Source organism: Octopus sinensis, linkage group LG3 (genome assembly GCF_006345805.1).
Source record: "Octopus sinensis linkage group LG3, ASM634580v1, whole genome shotgun sequence".
Taxonomy (NCBI): Eukaryota; Metazoa; Mollusca; class Cephalopoda; order Octopoda; family Octopodidae; genus Octopus; species Octopus sinensis.
In genome coordinates this window covers 12901802-12926065 of record NC_042999.1, presented here as the reverse complement: position 1 = coordinate 12926065, position 24264 = coordinate 12901802, and the positions used below count along the sequence as shown (strand labels likewise).

Here is a 24264-nt window from a genome sequence, read left to right as displayed (position 1 = left end):
AGGGCATTCAGCCATAGAAACCATGCCAAAATTTGGACATTTGGAGCCTGGTGCAGCACTCTGGCTTGCTTTGCTCCTGTCAAACCATCCACTCATGCCGTCATGGAAGATGGACATTAAGTGATGATGATGATTAATTTTCAAGAACATTGTCGCTGTTCTTCTCTGCATGATTGAATTCTCATCATTTCTGACATCCATTTTTCGATTCTTGCATGCATCAGATAGTTTATTGAGGTAAATTTTCTGCAGTTGTCAACCCTTACCTGTTTCCTAGCAAGAAATAGTTCCACATGGCCAGACATAGTTTTGCAGAATATTACAAATTAATGACAACTGTTTGTTCAACAGTGACATTCATTTACAACCACCATGCAATACCAAGGCAAGGGGACAGTCACTTACTCCTAAATTCACTTGGCCACAGTGTCGGACAGTGTATCTGAATCTGAACCCCTCACAGCCATCACTGTAAAGGTACAAGGCCTGAAATTTTGGGGGCAGAGGCCACTTGATTAGATCGACCCCAGAATGCAACTGGTACTTAATTTATTTACCCCGAAAGCATGAAAGGCAAAGTTGGCCTCAGCGGAATTTGAACTCAGAACATAAAGACAGATAAAATACCGCTAAGTATTTTGCCCGATGTGCTTCTGTTTCTGCCAGCCCACTGCCTTGAAAGTCAGTCAGTTATCAGTTAATGAAGTTCTTATTGCCCAACCATCTTATTTCTAACAGTAGAAGTTCTCCTCTACTCTCTTTACCTCTCAGACTTAACAACGGTAAAACATTGCAAAGTTGACAATGCACATTTATTCTCAGATTTTTCTCTCCTGTTTCTTGAGCAGTCTAAAAAAACCAAATAAAAGGAAATCAAAACAAAGCCAGACACTTGTATTGATTGTTCAACTTTCTATCCAGTCAATTATTGATCTCCATCACAGTCACTGCCACAGTTGATTCACCCCCTCCCCTTCAAACCTGATAACCTGAACATTGTACCAAACCTCTCCTCTTTTATGGTAGTTTTCTTTTAGCTAGATGTCCTTCACTTCCAGTTTTCCACCATTCAACTTCTGTGACTTGTCTAATTCCAAAACAATGCTCTTTAGTGTCTATAAAAATAGAAATTTCTTGCATGTCTTGGTCTTGTGCAAACTTTTTGCCTGACTTGTAATAAAACTGTCTTTCTTTTCCCTCTTTGAAAATTAATTTGTTAATTATGATCTCCAATCAAGATCTGCTTCATTGACTACAAGTGCACATATGAGTGCAACTGTAAATAATGGTTCCTATTTTTGTTATTGCTATATTACATAATATAAAAATATATTTACTGGTGAGAGGTGTGCAGCCTAGTGGTTAGGGTGTTGCCCTCAAAATCACTAGATCATAGTTTCATTGCCCCAGTCCACTGAGCTGTAAACCTTGTGACAAATTGGAATCCCATTCAAAGGGTATATTATGATCTCAGTCACTTATATATCATGAAAATTGGGTAACCAGCTCTATGAGTTCTAGGATTTGAGACAGTAATGTTGAAGGGTTGATGATGATAATGATGCCATCTATATTCAATAATCACCATTTATGGTTAAATATTTCAGGATGTATTTCACTGAGCTCAAGTTATTTCATTTGGAACATTAAACTTGATGTATTAATGTCATAATGAAACTTCTTTCTTGACTAATTTTTCTCTTGGGTACGATTGTGTTTTAGAGGAATAAGAACATTTTTTTACACCTTTTACACCTTTGGCACCAATTGGCATCAATTTAAAATCTTTACTTGGGAAATTTGTTTTGATATAATCCATAATTTTTTTTCTCCTTTAGGGTTCTAATTTTATCATTTGATAGCTTCAAGGAAATAATTTATTTTACAGCTAGATGCCCTCCCTGCCACAAACCCTTAACTGTTCTTCAAATAAGGGAATATTTTTATTTTATTTCTTTTCAAAAGCCTGGAGGTGTGAGGCAGTTTGTTAGTAGGGCCTGTAAACATTATCGTTTCACTCAAACAATTTCACGTGAAGATGCAGAATGTAAACATATCATCATCATTTAAACATCCCCTTTTCTGAACTTGCATGGATCAGATGGAATTTGTTTGAAGCAGATTTTCGATGGCTGGATGCCCTTCTTGTCACCGACTCTCACATGTTTTACATGACTGGAAACAAACAACATGATGATGCTCATACACAATCATCACATGATGTAAAGACAAGGATACAACCACCCTCACACACATGCCCAGACATCTGTACATAGATATCTGATGGGCTTCTTTTAGTTTCTTCTACCAAATCCACTCACAGAGCTTTGGTCAGCCCAGTGGTATGGCAGACTTGCCAAAGTTGTCACACAATAGGACTGAACTCAAGACAATATGGTTTAGAAACAACCTTCTTAATTGCACAGCCACGCCTGCACCTAAACACTTTGGCTGGGCTTTCATCTGTTCCTCTAAAACAAAACCCCTCCACTAAGCATCTCGATCCATCCTTGTCACCTTCAGTTCATGGTTAAAATCCAATCTTGTGTCAGGTTGTCAATGAATATCAAAGTCTCCCACACTTGCTGGAAGTGTGAGGGGCCCAGGGCACGAGTTTTGATGCTTCTTCCTGGTGTCACATGCAATCATTTGATATGCTGAGACATTATTCTGTGGTCTTGCCAATCACTTTTGAAAGGCTTCATAGAAATGCTTATTGGTCATGGACTGTTGTCATTTTGCATCCAGGGCCATTTGTAGCATATGTGTGTGCATGCGTGCGTATACATCATCATTAAATGATGATATATATGCATATGTGTGCACACACACATGCACACACGTATGACAAGCTTCCATTACAGCTTCTGTCTTTCAGTTCCACTCACAAGGATTAGTTGGTGTTGAAATACATTATCTGTGTTTCAATTAATTCTGAAAATAATAAAGAATTTAGTAAAATGACTTTGTCATAAACCTGGTGTTTAGAATATATATATTAACCTGAAATGTTGATGGGCGGTTTTAATTTCAAGCATTTTAAAACAAGGAATTTGTACCATACAATTAAAGGAAGAATGATGAAGATGGTTAACTGTGATGTTTTCAATCACTCATTTTCAACTCCTTCCTTCCTGTTTGCTTGTTCTAGTCCAAAATTATCAAATCAAATATCAGAGAATGTAATGTGTTGTTACCTGTATTATTATTACCTGATCTGACTAGAATAGCTGAGAGCATGACTGCAAGGTAATATTTAGGTACAGTAAACACCTGTTGTTTTAATTTTTGTAATTTCCAAAATACTTATGTATGTGTATAATCAAAAATTCCTTTGCGTACTATTTTCCCAGCTTGGAGAGCATACTACAAGGCATTTAAAACAGATATAAGCACAACTTCTATTCCAATATTTATGGCATTTCAGCTTTTATGAATATATAGTGGAAGTAATATATACAGTTGTCTTCATACCTGTTTAGGCTTAGACAAAAATATTTAGGTAACTTGCTTTGAAAGGATTTTGATAAATTAGAAATTTTCTAAGTTTGTTCCTAATCATTATTTAAATATTAGTTTTCAAGTCTTATTTATAAAAGTGTTAAAAAATTAGTTTGTTGACAAATGATGAAGAGAACATTACATAAGGTTGACTGTCGGGTTTATTCAAATGGAATTTATTTTCTCATGACTCGAGTTTCATTCCATAAATGACTGTTGGCTTGAAACTTCAGTTGCAAGACATGGAATTCAATTCAGGTAAATTACATATAATTATCATCATCATCATCATTTAACATCCATTGTCCATGCTGGCATGGGTTGGACAGTTTGACCAGGGCTGGCAAGCTGGAAGGCTGCACCAGACTCCAATCTGATTTGGCATAGTTTCTATAGCTGGATGCCCTTCCTAATGCCAACCACTCTGAGAGTGTAATCGGTTCTTTTACATGCATGAGACTGGTATCTGCCACAACTGTGATTGTGCTCAGCATGATGGGTCTTCTTCTCAAGCACAACATAATACCAAAGGTCTTGGTCATTGCCTCTGTGAGACCCAACACTTGAAAGGAACTTAGCTACTTTGCCTCTGTGACACTCAATGCCAATGGTCTTGGTCATTGTCTCTGTATGGCCCAACATTCAAAAGAAGTTCAGCCACTTTGCCTCTGTGAGGCCCAACATTTGAAAGGTGCTTTTTACGTGCCAGCGACATGGGTGCCAGTTATGTGACACCAGCATCAACCATGACTATGATTTCACTTCATTTGACAGGTTTTCTCAAGCACAGCATATCGCCAAAGGTCTCAATCACTAGTCATTGCCTCTGTAAGGCCCAGTGTTCGAAGATCATGCTTCACCACCTTATCCCATGTCTTCCTCTACCACAGGTTCCCTACACAGTTAGAGATCTGCACTTCTTTATGCAGCTTCCCTCATTCATTACATGCCACATGATCAAAGCAGTTCAATTGTCTCTCTTGCACACCACATCTGATGCCTCTTATGCTTAACTTTTCTCTCAAAATGCTTACACTCTGTTGAACATGAATGTTGACATTACACATCCAATGAAGCATACTAGCTACATTTCTTTCAAGCCTACACATATTCTCGGCTGTCACAGCCCATGTTTCACTGCCATGTAGCATAGCTATTCACACTCAGGCATCATATAATCTGCCTTTGACTCTGAGAGAGTGGCCCTTTGTTGTCAGCAGAGGTAGGAGCTCTCTGAACTTTGCCTAGCCTAATCTTATTCTCACAGCTACACTTCTCAGAGCATCCACCTCCGCTACTAACATCGTCACTTAGATAATGGAATCTATCTACTTCCTCTGGTTTACCCCACCCCTGGCAGTTGATGGAGCTTATTTTTCTGTACATTTTCAGTGTTTATTGTACCTGTACATCTTCCACATACAGAAGCTATTTTCTCTGTTAATCTTCCTCTGATATTCTTGCACCTTTTATGTGTCCAAAGCTTACACCGGGTGCATCTTATGGAGTTTCTGCCTATGCCTTTTCTACAGATTGAGCAAGGCCATCTACCTGAAGGGATTTGTGATTTGTCTGTCTTTCTACTTACTAAGACTTTGATTTTTGTTAGATTAACTCTTCAATTCTAGACCTTGCTTCCGTACCTGGAACTTCTCTAGTTCTGGTAGTTATTCAGCTATATGAGCAAGATCATCAGCATAGAAAAGCTCTCAGGGTCAGCCTGTCTTAAATTCCTCTGTTATCGCCTGGAGGACTATGATGAACAAGATAGGGCTGAGGACTGATCCTTGGTTAACCCCTACTTGTACCCTAAATTCTTTGCTATACTCATTGCCAACCCTCACCTTACTGGTAACATCCCTGTACATGATTTGTACAGCTCTCACCAACCACTCATCTATCCCTAGTTTCCACATTGACCATCAGATAAGAGACCAGGGGACCCTGTCAAAAGCTTTCTCCATTTCAACAAAAGCCAAGTGCAGAGGTTTATCTTTGGCTATGTATTTCTCTTGCAGCTGCCTTACCAGAAATATAACATCAGTGGTGCTTCTCCCCTGGCACAAAACCAAACCATAATCATCCTAAATTTTAATGTCTGTCTTCGATGTTGGCAAGGGCTGGATGATTGGACCCCACTGGTCACAGAACTATGTTGTGCTCTACTGTCTGCTTTGGCATGGTTTCTGTGAATGTAGGCCCTTTTTAATGCCAACCACTTTACAAACTGTATTGGTGCTATTTTTCATAGTCATTTTGCAAGTCACAAAATGGCCAAGTGAGGCTGCAGTAGATGCAGGTAGATTTATTGCAGGTAATGGAAGGTTAGGATATGAAGGAAGGAGGCAGAACAGGTATTATAGAAATACTAAAAGTTTAAACAATAAAAAATCATGAAAATCTCTGAAGTTGGTTTATAATTTTTCAATATTTTATCCATAGATTTTTTTTCTTCTTAAATGTATTTTTCTTTCATCTTAAATATCGATTTTTAAATTAAAATTAGATTGAATAACGATTTCTTTTTTTTTTTTTTAATTGTAAAATAAAATTTTACCCTTGAAGTCATTTGAAATCTTTTGTCCTGAATTCTGAGCAGATTTTTTTAGGAATTTAATATTTGTCTTATTTAGTCAATTCTTGATTTCACTTTCTCTTTTCTTTTCTTTTTACGTTGTTTCTTTCTGTTGGTGAAATTAATAATTTTGTGGCATATGAAGCTTTTGTAACCAACAAGTTTTTTCTGCTATTTCATTTTTTTCTTCTTCAAGTAGATTCTGAAATTATATTTTTCCCAATTTAAGTTTGTTGTCTTGATCATCATCATCATCATCATCATCGTTTAACGTCCGTTCTCCATGCCAGCATGGGTTGGACGGTTCGACCGGGGATCTGGGAAGCCAGAAGGCTGCACCAGGCTCCGGTCTTATCTGGCAATGTTTCTACAGCTGGATGCCCTTCCTAACGCCAACCACTCCGTGAGTGTAATGGGTGCTTTTTACGTGCCACCGGCACTGGCATCAGCCACAGTCGGATTGGTGCATTTTATGTGCCACCTGCACGGAAGCCAGTCGAGGCAGCACTGGCTTCGGCCACGATTCGGATAGTGCTTTTTACGTATCTCCAGTCCAGGGGTCCTGGCATCTGCCGGGTGCCAGTCATAGGATTGGTTCAATTCCGATTTCGATTTCACTTGCCCCAACAGGTCTTCACAAGCAAAAGGGGGTTGGCATAGGTGCCTGTCGTCGGATGAGGTTCGATATCGACTTCGCTTGCCTCAACAGGTCTTTGTGTGTCCAAGGGAGGAAAGGCATGCATAAGTGGGCTGGACTCACTTGTCCTGCCTGGTCTTTTCACGCACAGCATATTTCCAAAGGTCTCGGTCGCTGGTCATTTCCTCAGTGAGACCTAAAGTTCGAAGGTCGTGCTTCACCACCTCGTCCCAAGTTTTCCTGGGTCTACCTCTTCCACGGGTTCCCTCCACTGCTAGGGATTGGCACTTTTTCACACACATATCTTCATCCATTCTCGCCACATGACCATACCAGCGCAATCGTCTCTCTTGCACACCACAACTGATACTCCTTAGGTCCAACATTTCTCTCAGGGTACTAACGCTCTGTCGAGCATGCACACTGACATTACACATCCATCGGAGCATACTGGCTTCATTTCTCATGAGCTTACGCATGTCCTCAGCAGTCATGGCCCATGTTTCACTGCCATGTAGCATGGCTGTTCGTACACATGCATCATACAGTCTGCCTTTTACTCTGAGCGAGAGGCCTTTAGTCACCAGCAGAGGTAAGAGCTCCCTAAAGTTTGCCCAGGCTATTCTTACTCTAGCAGTTACACTTTCAGCACACCCACCCCCACTACTGACTTGGTCACCAAGATAACGGAAGCTATCAACTACTTCTAGTTTTTCCCCCTGGAAATTGACGGAAGTTGTTTTCTGCAGATTTTCAGAGGTTAATGCTCCCGAGCATCTGCCACATACAAAAACCATCTTCCTAGTTAGCCTTCCTTTGACATTGCTGCACCTCTTATGTGTCCATAGCTTACACTTGGTGCATCTTATAGAGTTTCTACCTACACCTTTTCTACAGATCGAGCAGGGCCATCTACCTGAAGGCGTTTGTGATTTGTCTACCTTCCTACTTATTACGACTTTGGTTTTAGCTAGATTGACTCTAAGGCCCTTCGATTCTAATCCTTGCTTCCACACCTGAAACTTCTCCTCCAGTTCTGATAGTGACTCAGCAATTAGAGCAAGGTCATCAGCATAGAGGAGCTCCCAGGGGCATCCTGTCTTGAATTCCTCCGTTATTGCCTGGAGGACTATGATAAATAGGAGGGGGCTGAGGACTGAGCCTTGGTGGACCCCTACCTCTACCCGGAATTCTTCACTGTACTCGTTAATGGTTAACCGTAATCTGTTGGAGCACTTTTATCATGATGTGTCTACAGATTTCATCAGCACACTAGCAGGTACTTTCCTTCTGCAATCGGGCAAAGCTAGTGTTTTCATTTAACATAATTATAATGTAACATTAATGATATGCTTTGGGTTTTTTTAATGAAATGTTTGTAACCATTTTGAAATTGTAGGTTTGTAGCCAGTGACATACCACATTTCAGAATGATTTTATGCAACGTATCTTCAGATAAGTAAGCAGCTAGTGCAGAGTATATATAATATCATAACTAATTGTAATACTTATATATGAATTTCAGTTATGAACTGTAATAAAGGTATACGTTTATATATTCTCAAATTGTATGTGTGTGTATGTGTACAGCAATGTTTACTCTGTATGTGTGTGTGTGTGTGTGTTTTTTTTTTATAGCTGTGTTTATTACACACACACACACACACACACAGGTATGTGAACAAACAAAAGAAAGTAGCACTCAACACCTATTCGAGTTGTAACTATTTAATAACAGGCTGACTTAGCTCTACATTATTCAAAGTTTCATAGGCATGGATCAGCAACGACATCTTGAGAGCCAGTCTGACTTCATACATCTGCAAATGTATGTTTATAGTGAAGACAACTATAAACATAACGAGGAAATAAAATAGTTTATTTTCTAAACTAATAATGCTATCAGCCTGGTTTAGATTCATATTTTAACTTAACGGTATGAGTCAGGGAATTTGGTATGACATGTTTTATATTAGAGTTGGTTATAATTGGTAGTGGAATAGTGACCAAAGAAATGGTTAGTATGGAGGACTTTTGAGTCAAATTGCACTTCTCTGGCTCCTTCTCTCATGTTTTAACCCCTCATCTCCTAGCATAAAGTTATCTCTCGTGGGGTTTATGGTCTTGCCAGTTGCCTGGTGACCTCACTTGTGTTGGTAACACAAAAAATACAACCAGTATATACTATAAAGTGGTTGGCGTTGGAAAGAGCATTCAGCTGTAGAAAGCATACCAAAGAAGCCATTGGATCCTGTCAAATCAACTAACCCATGCCATTATGGAATGAGGAGGGTATTAAAGGATGATGATGTCAAAGAACAAAGATACAAAATCGAACCAAATAAAAAGGGTTATAGATATTGTTTTGGGTGTTTTTCTACTCTTTGCTAACTAAGGAAATCACTGCCATTACTTTGACTTGACTATTTCTATTTAGAAAGTATTAATCAATGTGTCTTATTTGAATTTGTCTTTGTCGTCACGGTCATCACCATTGTAACTGTCATCGTTATGAATACAGACACCCGCTTAATGCAGCTTTCTCTATACTACTAGACAAGCTGAACATTTCTTTATACCTCACTACATTTTCAGATTACCAGAGACTCATGTTGGGGGTTGAAGCCCTATGCACCCTTATGTATAGCAAACATACCTCACTAACCTATTTGATTTCATTGAAAGGGTTTACAATCTGATATCCATTTATTTTCCATTACTTACTCTAGCTTTCTTAATTTAGCCCTTGAACAATCTTCTGCCATTCATGTAAGGTACTTTCCCCCCTTTAGCTTGCATCATTGATTTGCATTGCAAATGATGGAAGCTGCAGGGGAAAAGAGCCGTGGGTGTATGGCAACTTATCACTACTTCTCCAGCCATTTCTCTTGAAAGAATCAATTTTGATGTCCAGTTGGGTTCTCAACTCATTTGTGCTCAAATTCACATTTAAATTAACTCTGTATCTAATGGGGTTAATTTCATTTCTTTCCAATCACTGGAAATATTTTGCATGTATGTATTTGTTTGTTTCCATTTGAGCTTGACAAGAGTCTTCATGCTCATTGTTACATCTGTTGGCAAATCATCATCTCACTTCAGCCTTTTGATGATGTGTGAAATAAGAGCAACCTTATTCCAAAACCCACTAAGAGTTGGCAACAAAAAGGGCATCCAGCTGTAAAACAATGCCTCAATATATTCAACTTACCCATGCGAGCCTGGGAAAATGAACATAAAACTTTTATTTCCAATGTTCTAAATCATAAGAGACCTTAATAATATTATAGTAATTGTTATGATGATGATATTTCTGTATTTCAGATTACCAGAGACTCATGTTGGTGGCTGAAGCCCTGTGCACCCTTATTTTCCCCTTTACATGGCAGCATGTTTATGTTCCAATCTTACCGGCATCTCTGTCTCATTTTCTTGATGCACCAGTCCCTTTCATCATGGGCCTTCATCATGGGCAAGAGGATCGGTCAGAATTGAAACTTCCTAGTGAGGTAAGACAATGCCATTTCAAATAAATACTAATTCTCCTCTCTTGTTTAAACATCCATACATTAAATATGTTCCATAAGATTTGTGCTATAATATTTTTTATTGAGCAAACATTTTGACTAGAATAAATAGCTCAAGAGGTTTCTTCATTTCATTCACTCATTTTATGAACAGAGATAAAAATGGACAGGTAATTAGACATGACATTATATCATTTATGAAAGATGTTACAAAAACATATTTGGTGCAAAAATCTTTACAACTGTTTCAAAAAATTTAGTAGTTGGTTGGTGTAATAATGTGTGGTACACAAATGGGTGTGTACACTGATGTAATACTACATACATTAAACAAGTAGAAATTATTATCAACACATAAAAAATAAATATAATACTTTAATATGCTCAAACTTGAAGTATCAAAACGCCATATTTTCCCTATGGTACTTAAATTCAAGCCATTCAGGAGCTTCTCTGTGGTTGCATGACTTGCTAGAAATTGCAGTTACACCACCCTCAAATTACATTATATAAAGTCTTTTTTTAATAAAAAGGGATACATTAGATTAGGGTAAGCAATGCCTGAGTAACGAGGGATGATCAAGGATGGAATACTTTTTGTCTTAAATATGTTTATTCAAGGTTGTTTTGGTACTAAACAACAACTGTACTGGAGTTGTTGTTGTTATTTAGCATAAAACTTGAGTTTCCCCCTTCTCTTTATTTTTCTCTGTAATGTAGGACTGTAGGTTATAGGCAGACATATGGGATTGATTCCAAGCTATAAAGTTTTAGATCTTAACATTCTTGAAGTGTGGTTTAAGCATTCTGAAGTTGTATGATACAAACTTCCTGTTCTAAAGTGATCTGAATGAAACTTCTCATCAATATTTCATGTTAGATGATGTTCCAGGGACCAGTTTTAAAAGACTGAGCTATTTTACTAAATTCTCCATTATTTTCAAAATTAATGAAAACAAAGGTTGCATATTTGAATAGAATATGGTGACATAAGGATTTAACTGTTTGATACCAACCTGAGACTGTCTTTGGTTTTATGATACAGATGTCCCGCTTCAAAGTGATCTCGATTGGAACCTTCCATCAAAATTCCATGTTAATGTGTGTTCAAATCAACATTTTAAGATGAGAATTATTTTACTAAATTCTTTATTTTCACAATAAATTGAAACAGAGTATTTCAGTAGAAATATGGTCACAGAAGCTAATCATTCGCAGTTCATACTGAATAGAATGCTAAAAGAATTCTATTACTTTAACTTAACAAACTTTAAAAACTGTCTGTTTGTGAAGGCAAATAATATCTTGTTCATTTTAGTTGTATTTCATTTAATCAATCGATAGATTGATAATTGAATAATTATGATGTTTTCCTATATTTTCAGGCTAGTATGTGTTTTGTGGATATTGATGAGAATAATGTGGACATTCCTGAGGATTTACCATTATTTCCACACCAAAAGGATATGATATTGGAATTATCATCGATATTGTCTCGGTACCGTAGTGAATTTAGTAAGGACAATTACACGAGCCAGAGCCTTGATCGGAAGCTTTTGTATGGTTCACGGAAGGGAGGGCAACGTAAACAGAGTGCCTCATCATTGTTCAGTGACCAACACAGTTGGAACACATCTCCTGAAAAGAAATGGGAAATGCTGCAAAACAACGAAGCATGGGTTAAGATATCAACCTTAGCCAAAAAGGCAGGAGTTTGGGATTCTTTCGATGATCCATCTGACAACAACCGAAACAAAGACTCTATGAGTCAAACATTAACTAAAGATGTGTCTGTTATGCCTTCAAAAGAATTGATTGAGCACAAATTTAACAATGCCGTGCGTGAAGTCTTTCTGAACCGTTTTGTACATATGTTCTGTTCTTATGAATCATTTGTCATTCCATCTTCACAAAACATGGAACAATGGCTGAGCAACCGTGAAATGATGCAAAACTTTGACAAAGCTGCATTCTTGAGTGATCAGCCAGAAGCTTATTTACCATTTCTTTCACCATTTATAGAAACTCAAATGTTCACAACACTTATTGATAATAAAATTCTTTCCCAATGGGAAAGTCCAGATCCTTATTTGAAGGTTTTTGACAATCGTGTGAAAGTATTTAAAGAGAAATCTGGTGAAGCACATACACCCACCTATTATCCTTGTGAGACTATTCAAAGTTCTGGTAAGTTATCTGAATTGTAAGCATGTGATTTATTTTTCAGTGTTGTAAGCACAAAATTTTATGTATCTGTTTTGTATGCAAATAATTTTATTTTTCCTGATAATTTGTCTTAAGGAATTCATGAATTTACACCAACTTTTAACAATGTTAAGAGAACTACATTAACTTACGTAGCAATATATGAAATTCTTGTCAATTTCTGGCTTCTACCTTTTCTGCTATGCAATATTTTTTGTTTTTCAGTTTTAAGGACAAAATTTTAAATTACAAAAGTGCATATTTAACTAGACAGTTATAAAATATGGTACATGGTGAAGTTTAAGATCTGTGATTAAATCAATTTTTATCATTGGCTTAAACAAATACCTCTAAAACCACATTGGTAGACAGCAGATGGTGGTAAATCTTGACATAAAATATATTTTACTGTTCTAGTATGTAGTTAACATTCTACAAAACTGTAGTCACTTGTAATTAGCAGATGGAATTAGCAGATGGAATTGATGTGCTTGATACCAGGTCTCAACTAATTTCCTTAGATATCCAGGACCATTCGAACAATCTTTGCATTTCCAAATAGAAAAAGATATATGCATTAATGCAATTCTTATTATTGCTATCTGAATAAGAAAACTACCAATTCTGTTGGTATTGGTACTGAGGGTAGCTATAACTACTAGCATTACTTTTGCAGAAACCTTCCACAGTTTTTGGATTCTCCTTACTAAGTCTTGGTATTTTCCTATTTTTTACTGTTCTTTAACTGTTCATATCAGCAGAAACAGCTGCATCTATTATTATTATTATTATTATTATTATTATTATTATTATTAGTAGTAGTAGTAGTAGTAGTAGTAGTAAGAACTATTGCTAAACTGGTACAATAGTTAAAATCTAGTGGTTAGTTATATGTTGGTGTGTATCAGTTACATTCTCTCATTGTATGTTGTGCTTCTCACCCCACTTTTTTTTTATGAGACTGTATTATACTATAGGTGACTTTCTTTCAGGGTGTTTTTGTACATGAAGGATTATTGATCTGTGAAATATGGGTACTTGATTTTTCTCAAATAGATATTGCTCTTTTTCTTTTCTATTCTTTTTTAATCTTCTTGTATTTATATTTTTCATCTCCCTATTTCTCATTTGTGGTTTTATTATAATGTTGCACTTCTCCACTCTTATTTTCCGTTAGTTGATGTTAAACAATGATTTCTATTCACTGCATCCCCTTCTGTCCTCATCTCTAATCATCTGTCACTCCTTTTTCACACTCTTGTAAATCTACCCATCTATTGATCCTCAATTCCCTATCCCTATTCTTTATCGTCCTGTATCTTGAGGGTATTCCCTGATACTCATCTCCATCTCTTCTACCTTTCCTGCTGGGGTAGCCCACCTCCCTCAATATTATACCCCCATTATGTTGTTATGGAAGTTGGCAATCACACTGCTGTTGGTGCCATGGAAAAAAAGCACCCAGAACACTCTGTAAAGTAACTGGCATCAGGAAAGGCACCAGCTAAGGTAACTGTGCCAAAGCAGACATTGGAACCATGTGCAGTCCTCTGGCTTGTTGGATTTGGTTGTACTGTTCAAGCACTTCCAGCATGGAAGGCAGACATTGAATGACGATGATGTATTTATTTTTCTTCTAAGTATTTACTTTCTAAATCCATATTTATATTTAAAATCTATAAATGAGAGTATAGAAGTGTTCTAAAACATTATTCCTCAACCAAATAAACCCTAATGTTAAGAAGGGGGTAAAATATTAGCAATAAATAATTTTACTCAAACCTCCCCCACCTTTTGGTTTGGTATTTTGCGAAGAAGATCAGCTTGGAATATCTCATTTATTCTGTTACTTGTTATGGACATTGTAGATTTGTTCCTTATTTTTTAACAATCTTGTTTTTATTCTTTTTACCAAAGAACATTTTTTTACACAGCTCGGCACAGGCATGGCTGTGTGGTTGAGAAGCTCATTTCCTGAACCATGTGGTCTCAGGTTCAGTCCCACTGCATGGCATCTTACTATAAGCTTAGGTTAACCAAAGCCATGCAAGTGGATTTGGTAGATGGAAACTGGAAGAAGCCCATTATGTGTGTATGTTTATACATATATGTGTGTGTTTGTGTGTATCCATGTTTTGATATCCTGTGACAGTTGTAAATGTGTGTCACTGTCACACAAGCAGTGTTGTTCTTTTCTAGTTTTCCACGAAAAACATGTCCAGCCATGGAGAAATGTTGCCTTGCTTGGAAACGGGTAAGGATTGGTGACAAGAAGGGCATCTGGCTGCAGAATATCTGCTTCAACATTTTCCATCTGAGCCATGCAAACATGGAAAAGTAGACATTGAATGATGATGAATTGAAGTAGAGATCAATATATAAGAAATTGAATGATTGACAAGTCGGTCCATTAAAGCAAATAGAATGGAAACTATTAGAAATAAGTAATATATTCCCATCTTTGTCTCCCCTTCATCTTTTTTGGCTCAATAATGAGAAATATTATAATGAATAATAATACTCCATTGTGGTTTGTAACTGATTTATTGATTTTTGTTTTTGTTTGACTTTGGATAGTGATCAGTGTAGCAATCAATTCATGTGTACTAGTTTACATGGCTATTGATGTATGTGTATATCTGTCCGAGTGTGTGTGTGGTGCCATGTAAACAGCACCTGATACACTCTGTAAAGTGGTAAGTGGTTGGTGTTAGGAGGGCGTCCTGCTGTAGAAACCGTGCCCAAGCAGACTATGGAACCAGGCACAGCATGAAAAACAAATGATGATGTGTATGTATATATATATATATATATATATATATATATATATATATATATATATATATATATATATAGTGGCACGTAAAAAGCACCATCCGATCGTGGCCGTTTGCCAGCCTCATCTGGCACGTAAAAAGCACCTACTACACTCATGGAGTGGTTGGCGTTAGGAAGGGCATCCAGCCATAGAAACATTGCCAGATCAGACTGGGCCTGGCGCAGCCTTCTGGCTTCCCAGACCCCAGTTGAACCGTCCAACCCATGCTAGCATGGAAAGCGGACGCTAAACGATGATGATGATATATAACTTTGCCCAGGCTAATAAGAATAGCTTGGGCAAAGTTCAGAAAGCTCCTACATCTGTTGACAACAAAGGGCCTCTCGCTCAGAGTGAAAGGTTGACTATATGATGCATGTGTATGAACTGCTATGCTACACGGCAGTGAAACATGGGCTGTGACTGCTGGGGACATGCATTGGCTTCAAAGAAATAAAGCTAGTATGCCCTGCTGGATATGTAATGCCTGCGTGCATACACAACAGAGTGTAAGCACCCTGAGAGAAAAGTTGAACTTAAGATGCATCAACTGTGGTATGCAAAAGAGATGTATGGTCATGTGTTGTATATGGATGAGGACAGCTGTGTGAAAAAGTGTCACACACTAACAGTGGAAGGAACCTGTGGAAGAGGCAGACCCAGTAAGACATGGGATGAGGTGGTGAAGCAAAACCTTCAAACATTGTGTCTCACAGAGGCAATCACTAGAGACTGAAACCTTTGGTAAAGTGAGATCGCAGCCGTGGCCGATGCCTGTGTTGCATAACTGGCCCATTTAAAAGTACCCTTGATTCATCGGGCAATGTGATGTGTTTGAGAAAGCCTGTTGAGTCAAGTGAAACCGAAATCGTAGTCGTGACCAGTGCTGCATGACTGGCATCCATGCTGGGGGAACATAATGAGCACCATTTAAACGTAGGTCAATGCTGGTGGCACGTAAAAAGTACCATGTGAAATGTGTTCTATGCCAGTGCCCCCTGACTGGCTCCTGTGCTAATGGTAAGTAAAAAGCACCCACTACACTCTGAGTGGTTGGCATTAGGAAGGGCATCCAGCTGCGAAAACTTTGCCAGATCAGATTGGAGCCTGGTGCAGCCCACTAGCTTGCCAGTTCTCAGTCAAACCATCCAGCCCATACTAGCATGGAAAACGGACATTTAAACAATGATGATGATGAGGATGATGGTGTGTGTGTGTGCACATGCTTGTATATATATATATATGTGTGCATATGTCTGTGTGTGTGTGTGTGTGTGTGTGTGTATATATATATATATATATATATAAACAGATTTTGATACATTTGTAAAGAGAGAATTGAATTATAAAATTAGTTGCTTCTTTTGTTGGTCATTATTATTAACTAGTAGTGCCCATGGAAATTCTATGGTCATTAAGAAAATTCTATGATGAAATTGTATATTTCTCTGAAACATTTTATTCTTGAGAAAATGGGAAAATCTACATACTCATTACTGAAGTGAGTATCAATCAATCTACCTGTCTGTCTTTCTGCCTGTCTATCTGTCTGTCTTTCTGCCTGTCTATCTGTCTGTCTGAGCCATAGGCACATCAACCTGGTCGGCAAGATACTAAAAGAATACGAAACAGTAACGGGAGCAAAAATTAACTGGGAAAAGTCAGTGGGCTTGCGGCTCGGCACCTGGAGAAGCAAGCCCATGCTGTCTGACAGCATCTCCATCGTGGGACACTGGACTGACAGACCGGTTAAATTGCTCAGAGTCTGGTTCAGTCCAGACCTCCAAATGGAGAAGAAGTGGTGCGAATTCACAACTAGGGTGGCCACTATCACCCAGCATTTAACTTATAACTTTACTCGATGACATAAGCATATCACACAGGAAAGACAGACAGAGACAAGCAGAAAATTATTATAATTTGGTGAAAGCTGCTCTCTCTCACTCTTTAAAAAAATATATATATATATATATATTATATATATATATATATATATATATATATATAATATATATATATATATCTTATCTCTAAGCTCTTACCATCTATCTGACAGTCATGAGAAGAGAAACTTGTTAATGCCATCAAGAAAATCCAGTAAGGACATAGCTATGTCGTTAGTTTACCTGCTAGAAATAGCTGGTAAATTTAAGTGACACCTTACCATGAGACATTGGTTTTACAGGTGAATACCCTTTGTATCTCCAACCACTTTACAGTACCAACTGCAGTGATGAACTTTGACAAAGGCCCTACGCTGTTCCCCTTGTGAAGCCCTTCCCAAAAGGTCTATGACAGTGTCAAAAATAATCTACACCTTGGCTAGAGGCCCTTTGAAGTTTGAGACCCTAGGCTTACATATAAATCCACTGATGAACTGTGTGGCATTTTATCACTCCCCTCTCCTATTAGGGAAGTTGTTTTCAACGAGACTAGAGGGTCCCCTCTAATACTTAGTATACCTCCTTTCAATTATCTAAGCCTTTGATGAAAACCATTAAAGTTTATTTTATCTTTTGTAAAATCATGTCTACAACTACTGTCATTATGATTCATCTGTGGAAACAAAACCATCTGGAGCTGAGATAATAAGCAAAAAATAGTTGCTTGTTGATTTGCTGTCATCACTTTATTTATGGCTTAGATAAGAAGTCAGTGTAGCTGTCCATCTATTCATTTCATTGATTTCTTTCAAAGCCGGATTTTCATTCGGGAAAGTTATACTTTACGCTCTCATGTTGTACTGTGGGGAATTTTTGTCAACACTAGTGAGATTTGAAATCACTACATAGAATTAAATATTCTGATGCTCTGACATTGACTCGTACTCAGAGTTTTTATTTTATTTTGTTGATATTAACACAAGATGACCCTTTAGTATTCAAACCAACCATATCCAACCAAAATTTATTCTACCTGTTTTATGTTGAAACTGACCAGATCAAACCTCTCAAACCTACTCTCCAATGTTATTCTAAAAATAAACAACCACATTATCAAAATCTGAAAGCTACAAGATAATACGTGATTAATTCAAAACAATGTGAATAAATAAGGATTAAATTTGACAGGATAATCTGAATTCTAATAGGTTAAGGTTAAGAGAGATTTGGCAAAAACCATTAAGCACCAGATTAAATATCTTACAGTGTTTAGTTTTATAGATGCATATCCTCCCTCTCACCCTCCGTCACCACATTACTCTCACTCACTGTGCCTGCCTCTTTTTCTCTCTCTCACTCAACTGCATCCTATTTCTCCTTTCTTCACCCACTATCTACTATATCATCATTACTTTTCTGCTATTAGCCTCTTTTTTCTCCCTCTACACTGTCAGCCATCTTTTACTCATCCTATCTCCTCCAACTTCTGCATCAATGGCTATCCCCACCCCTTTCACTATATCCACCCTTCAACCTTACCATATCTTTACAGGCATCTCTTACCACTCCTTCTCTCACCCATTCCCCACATTCCTACTTCCTTCATCCCCCCACCCCGCTCATTTCTACTCTTGAGGGTCATCACAGATACTTCCTTACCACAACTTTTATCTCTTCCCTGCCCTGCTCAATCAGCTCCACACTCTTCTTAATTGTAAGTAGTTATGTGGCTCCTCTACAGCAAAAAAATCTGACCTGCTCAGGCCCCTTCTCTCATACTTTATCCCCTCATTTGCTAACTGACTTCACTGGTGCTGGTGGCATGAAAAAAAGCACCCACCATACTGTATAAAGTGATTGGTGTTAGGAAGAATATCCAGCTGTAGAAACCAGGTGAAAGCAGTCAGAGGAGCATGAGGCACTCTTTGGGAAACGTTAGATTCTGTCAACTCATCTCATCCATGCCAACATGGATGGTTAAATGATGATGATATTCTGTCCAGATCCTTCTGGATTAATTTTCCTCTTCATCCTGGACATGTATTTGTAATACACTGAAGCAGTGCAATAATCTTTCCCCCTATCCTTGTGACAACCCAAGGAATCTAATATTAATAAGAACCCAGTTATTTCCATCGAGCATAATTAAAAAAAATAAAATTTATCTGTTAGTCATCTCATAAATGGAAAACGTTTTTTTTTTATTGCTCGTATTTATCAATAAGCTGAGGCAAGTGTTGTTCAGAGGCAGGACCAGATACTATTCCTAGGGGTGTTGTATTAGTCTTTACTCTTTTGATACCAACCACTTCAGACTATCCCTAGTCCTATGATTGCAACTCCTTGTTTAAAGTGATCAAAATTAAAACCTGCCATCAAAAGTTCTTGTTATATTCCAAAGACTAGCTTCATCATCAAAAAGGAAGTTTCATCTAATGTTCTTATGGGTCGGATGGAATTTGTTCAAGTTTACTTATTTCTGGCCAGATGCCCTTCCTCTCATCAACCTTCTTCCATTTCAAAGCAACGGTTTTTACAAAAGATTGGAAATGGGCATTCTTTGCATGGTGGTGGCACTTGTTTACAAATGTCATGTGAAATGAAGGTAAGGAGACTGACTGACACACACATGCATACACGCATACACACACACATACGCATACACACACACACACACACACAATAGGCTTCTTTCAGTTTCTATGTGACAAATCCACTCACAAGACTTTGGTTGGCCCAGGGCTATAACAGATGGCACTTCCCCAGTGTACCATACAATGGGACTGAACCTCAAGCCATGCAATTGGGAAGTAAATTTCTTACTACACAGCCATGCCTGTGACTGTAAAATGTTATTTTAGTAAATTCTTCATTATTTTCTGACTTCATTGAGACAACAGAAGTGAATTTTAACAGAAATTATGGTAACAAAACTATTAAAACAGCTTTCACAGTAAGTGAGAGTGAGTGGGCTGATGTTCCAATATGATAAGACTTCTTTATGTTGTATGATATGAGTGAAATTCTTAAGAATTATTATCATATCACCATGGTTGAGTTAGTACAAATGATACAATGGATAAAATTCTTGTATCTAATGTAGACTTGTTTTAAGTCACTTCTTTTGTCATTCTAGATGTATCTTTTCAACCAATTCTATAAACTGCTTCAGATTGACCATTATTTACTTGATAAGATTTTAATGGGTATTTGGCGCTAATATTTTTAATTCTTAATATTATTTACCTAAAAGGGTTTTAAAAATACCTATCAGCACAAAATTATGTCAGTTTTGATAGGAAAAATAAAAAAAAAAGCTAATAGAATTACATAAGAAAAGTAATTGAACTTGATATGGCTAATAATTGCACAATTTAATTTACAGCAAAATGCTTAGATTTCCTTAAAAGTGTCCATTGGAAAATATGTCAGATTGATTGATTCTTATTAAATTGTTTCTGGCTGTTTTACCTGGCAAAATGTTAAAGCTTGCTACATTGTAAATATTTCCTATCTCCATAGCCAGCAGTCCACTTTCATTCATTATGCCTACCTCTCTCTATACTCTCTTTACTCTTTTATTTGTTTCAGTCATTTGACTGCGGCCATGCTGGAGCATCACCTTTAGTTGAACAAATCGATCCCAGGACTTATTCTTTGTTAACCTAGTACTTATTCTACCGGTCTCTTATGCCGAACCGCTAAGTTACGGGGATGTAAACACACCGGCATCGGTTGTCAAGCGATGTTGAGGGGACAAACACAAACACACACACACACATATATATATATACATGTACATATATACGATGGGCTTCTTTCAGTTTCCGTCTATCAAATCCACTCACAAGGCTTTGGTCAGCCTGAGGCTATAGTAGAAGACACTTGCCCAAGGTGCCACACAGTGGGACTGAACCCAGAACCATGTGGTTGGTATGCAAGGTAGTTACCACACAGCCACTCCTGCGCCTGTATATATATACTTTTATTTAAATTTGATTGGGTGGTTGAATATCTCAGCTTATTCATGTACATGAACTCCATCACACTATATTATATGTACCATCACAACTTTAATTCAGTTTTTATCACAACTGACAAATGGGAGCATGAAACTCTGAGTAACAGTTTTTGGGATAATTTTGTGATACTCACAGGGGTGTAATGTATAGTCATATCAATGGATCCCCTGGGATGGTGTAATGTCTAGTCCCCCTATGCAGTTGAAATCCAGTAAACCCAATCAATAATATTTCAAAAATGACTGTTGTTGTTGTTGTTGTCATGGCTCTCTGTCTTTCTTCAGGGATGATAGTCTTCTTTCTAGTCCATGTTGGGTTGTTGAATCACTCTAAGATGGTTGATGAGTCCAATTTGGGCTTTGAAGCATTTTCTGCATTGTTGGGCAAGTTGTTCTTCCTCGGTGGGGTGGAGATCTGGTCTGGGTGGCAGTTGCACCTTACTGCTCTTTCTTTGCTTATTCTTCTAGTTCTTCACGTTTGTCTCGAATGTAGTTGTTCCTTCACGGATGAGGGATCTCCAGAGGTTTGCATCATTTGCATTTTCTTCCCAGTTGTTGAAGTCAGTTACATTTTTTTCATGTTGGCCTTCAACAGATCCCTGTAGCTCTCTTCTTCTGGTCTCCTTTCTTCCTTTCAGCTGAGAAAAAATCTGTTTCGGGGATCGGTCATCAGATATTCCAACAACATGCCCGCTTCACTTCAGCTGACTTTTGATGATGTGAGCCTCAATACTTGTTGTTTTGGCTGCTTTCAAGATGCTGATATTTTGGTTTTGGACTTGAGACTGACAACGTTGAACAGTTTCCTTTAGGTTCAATAAATGATTTTGATACCTGATGAAAGATCTTCTTTAATGATGTGCAGGATGGTAGCAATGAGGATGACAAACACATCCCTGTTTTACCCCCTTTTTCACTTGGAAGTGATCAGATGTTCCTTTTTTGACCAGGACAGTCGCAAATATATCATGATGGAGGAATCTTAGAATGCGGATGTACTTAGGAGGGCATCCATAGATGAAGAGAATGTCCCACAGAAGTTATTTTACAGAATCGAATGCCTTGGTCAGATCATTGCAGGCCATCTACAGTGGTTGGTACTATTCATGGCACTTTTCTGAGTTAATACGAGGTGAAGATCATATCAATGGTTCTCTGGGATGGTCTAAAACCCGCTTGAGTCTCCAGAAGAATTTCCTCAGCTAATGATTTTAAGCAGTTGTTCATAATCCAAGCAAGTACCTTGCCAGCAAGGAGATTCCTCTGTAATCTCCACATTCAGATTGTTCTCTCTTCCTCTTCACGATGGCTGAATCTCTGAAGTTAGATGGTATCTCTTCATTGGTCCAAATCTTGATGGGGTGTTGGTATATTTGGTCATGGAGTAGGCTGCTGCTAATTTTGTAAATCTCAGCAGGGATCCTGTCCAGCCCAGCAGCCTTGTTCTTTAGGATGACAATGGTTTCTTTCATTTCAGCAAGAATTGGTAACTTGCTTAAGGAATCGTTTATGAATTGTTTTGGGATGAAATCTAGGATGTCACTGTCAAAAGTGGTGCCTTGATTAAGCAGCTCTTCAAAGTTGTCTCTCCATACATTTTGTATTTGTGTATTGGAGTTGAAGAATGGATGTAACCATGATATTCTATAAATCTGATGAACTAGCTTTCTATACTTGTGTTAGCTTCACTACATATTAGATTTCTCAAGCTGGATGGGTTTCCTTTCTCTCTTCTAAAAGTTGAAACAATATAAACTGTACCAACATATTTTACAAACTTTTAGCAATGCTTTTTCTTTTAATAATTATCATACCTTGTATTTCCCATCAAGCTGCACCTCCATTCCTGTTTATTATTCACCTCTACCCCCATCTCTGACCATCTGTTATTCTCCCTTCACACTCTTATAGCCCCCACCCTTCCTGATCCATTGTCTTTGAAGATTTACTGTGGCACTCCATCACTACTGTCTTATCTTTTCCCTCAGCTACTCCCACCCACCCTCATATAATGCACCGATAGTCAGATATTTTCTCCATAGCAACACACCTGTGGTTGTCCCTGGCATAAAGGACCCCCTCCGCCATTTTAGTTGAGGAAGGGTGGGGTCCACTTCCCTTGTTCTTTTCCTGTCTTGGAAGTTGCTTGACAACCATCATTAGTGCAAGATCATTAAAAAGTACCAACTACACACTGTAAATTGGTTGGAAGATTATCCAGTTGTAGAAACCAAGCCAAAGTGGACGTGGATGCATGATCTGTCCCTGCAGTTCACCAGATCCTATCAAACTGTCCAACCCATGCCAACATAGAAAACTGGTATTAAATGACGATGATAATATATTGGGTGTATGTGTATGAAGGTTAAAGAAAGTGGTTCGAAGCTGTAACTTCATGATTAACCCTTATGAGAAACTATTTCTTGTATATGTACTCTTTTTCTAATTCTTGTATAATATGTACTCTTTTTTTCTAATTTACTGGATTAGGAAATTATGTCACATAAAGATACAAAAGAACTATTCTTTTTCTCCCATTCTACAGTAAACTGATAAAATATATAAAATTATTGTTATTTTATTTATTAGAAAAATTTTATCTGTATTATTAACAGCAGTACAAGTAGAAAAATGATAAAACTGGTTATATCCAGTTATCTTTTCAACTAATAACAATTTCTTGTGAGACCAAACCCTCCAGAAAATAGATTTAACTTATTCTAAATCTTGATTGGTCAATTTATATCTCGTCTATTAGAAACCCCTGGCTTACAGCTGTTTCTTCACTCTGCTCAAATCGTAATAATTATCTATGTAGCTTCTTTAATCCATGAGAATATTGTGTAAAAGCAGTCTATAATTGATTTATCTTTTTTTTTTAATGTTTCTTTTAATAGGTCAAAGTATTAAGTCTCAAATTAGGTGTCAATCAGCAATTATTATATTAACCCTTTAGCATTTAAGCTGGCCCAAATATTCTACCTATTTAATGTTGAAACCAGCCAGATCTGACCTCACACAACTACACTACAATGTTATTCCAAAAATAGATAATCACATCACTGAAATTTTGAAGTTACAAGATAATGTATAATTA

General features: G+C 37.6%; 1 protein-coding gene across 8 annotated transcripts in view; it reads left to right on the top strand.

The window, feature by feature from the left end:
- Positions 1 to 24264, top strand: part of LOC115209688 (DENN domain-containing protein 5B) — a 224355-nt gene that overhangs the window by 94681 nt on the left and 105410 nt on the right. For all 8 annotated transcript variants that reach the window (XM_029778171.2, XM_036500860.1, XM_036500859.1 and 5 more), the window contains exons 5-6: positions 10038 to 10222; positions 11626 to 12427. In XM_029778171.2, coding sequence (XP_029634031.1) covers positions 10038 to 10222; positions 11626 to 12427 — 987 coding nt within the window. The remainder of the gene's footprint in view (positions 1 to 10037; positions 10223 to 11625; positions 12428 to 24264) is intronic.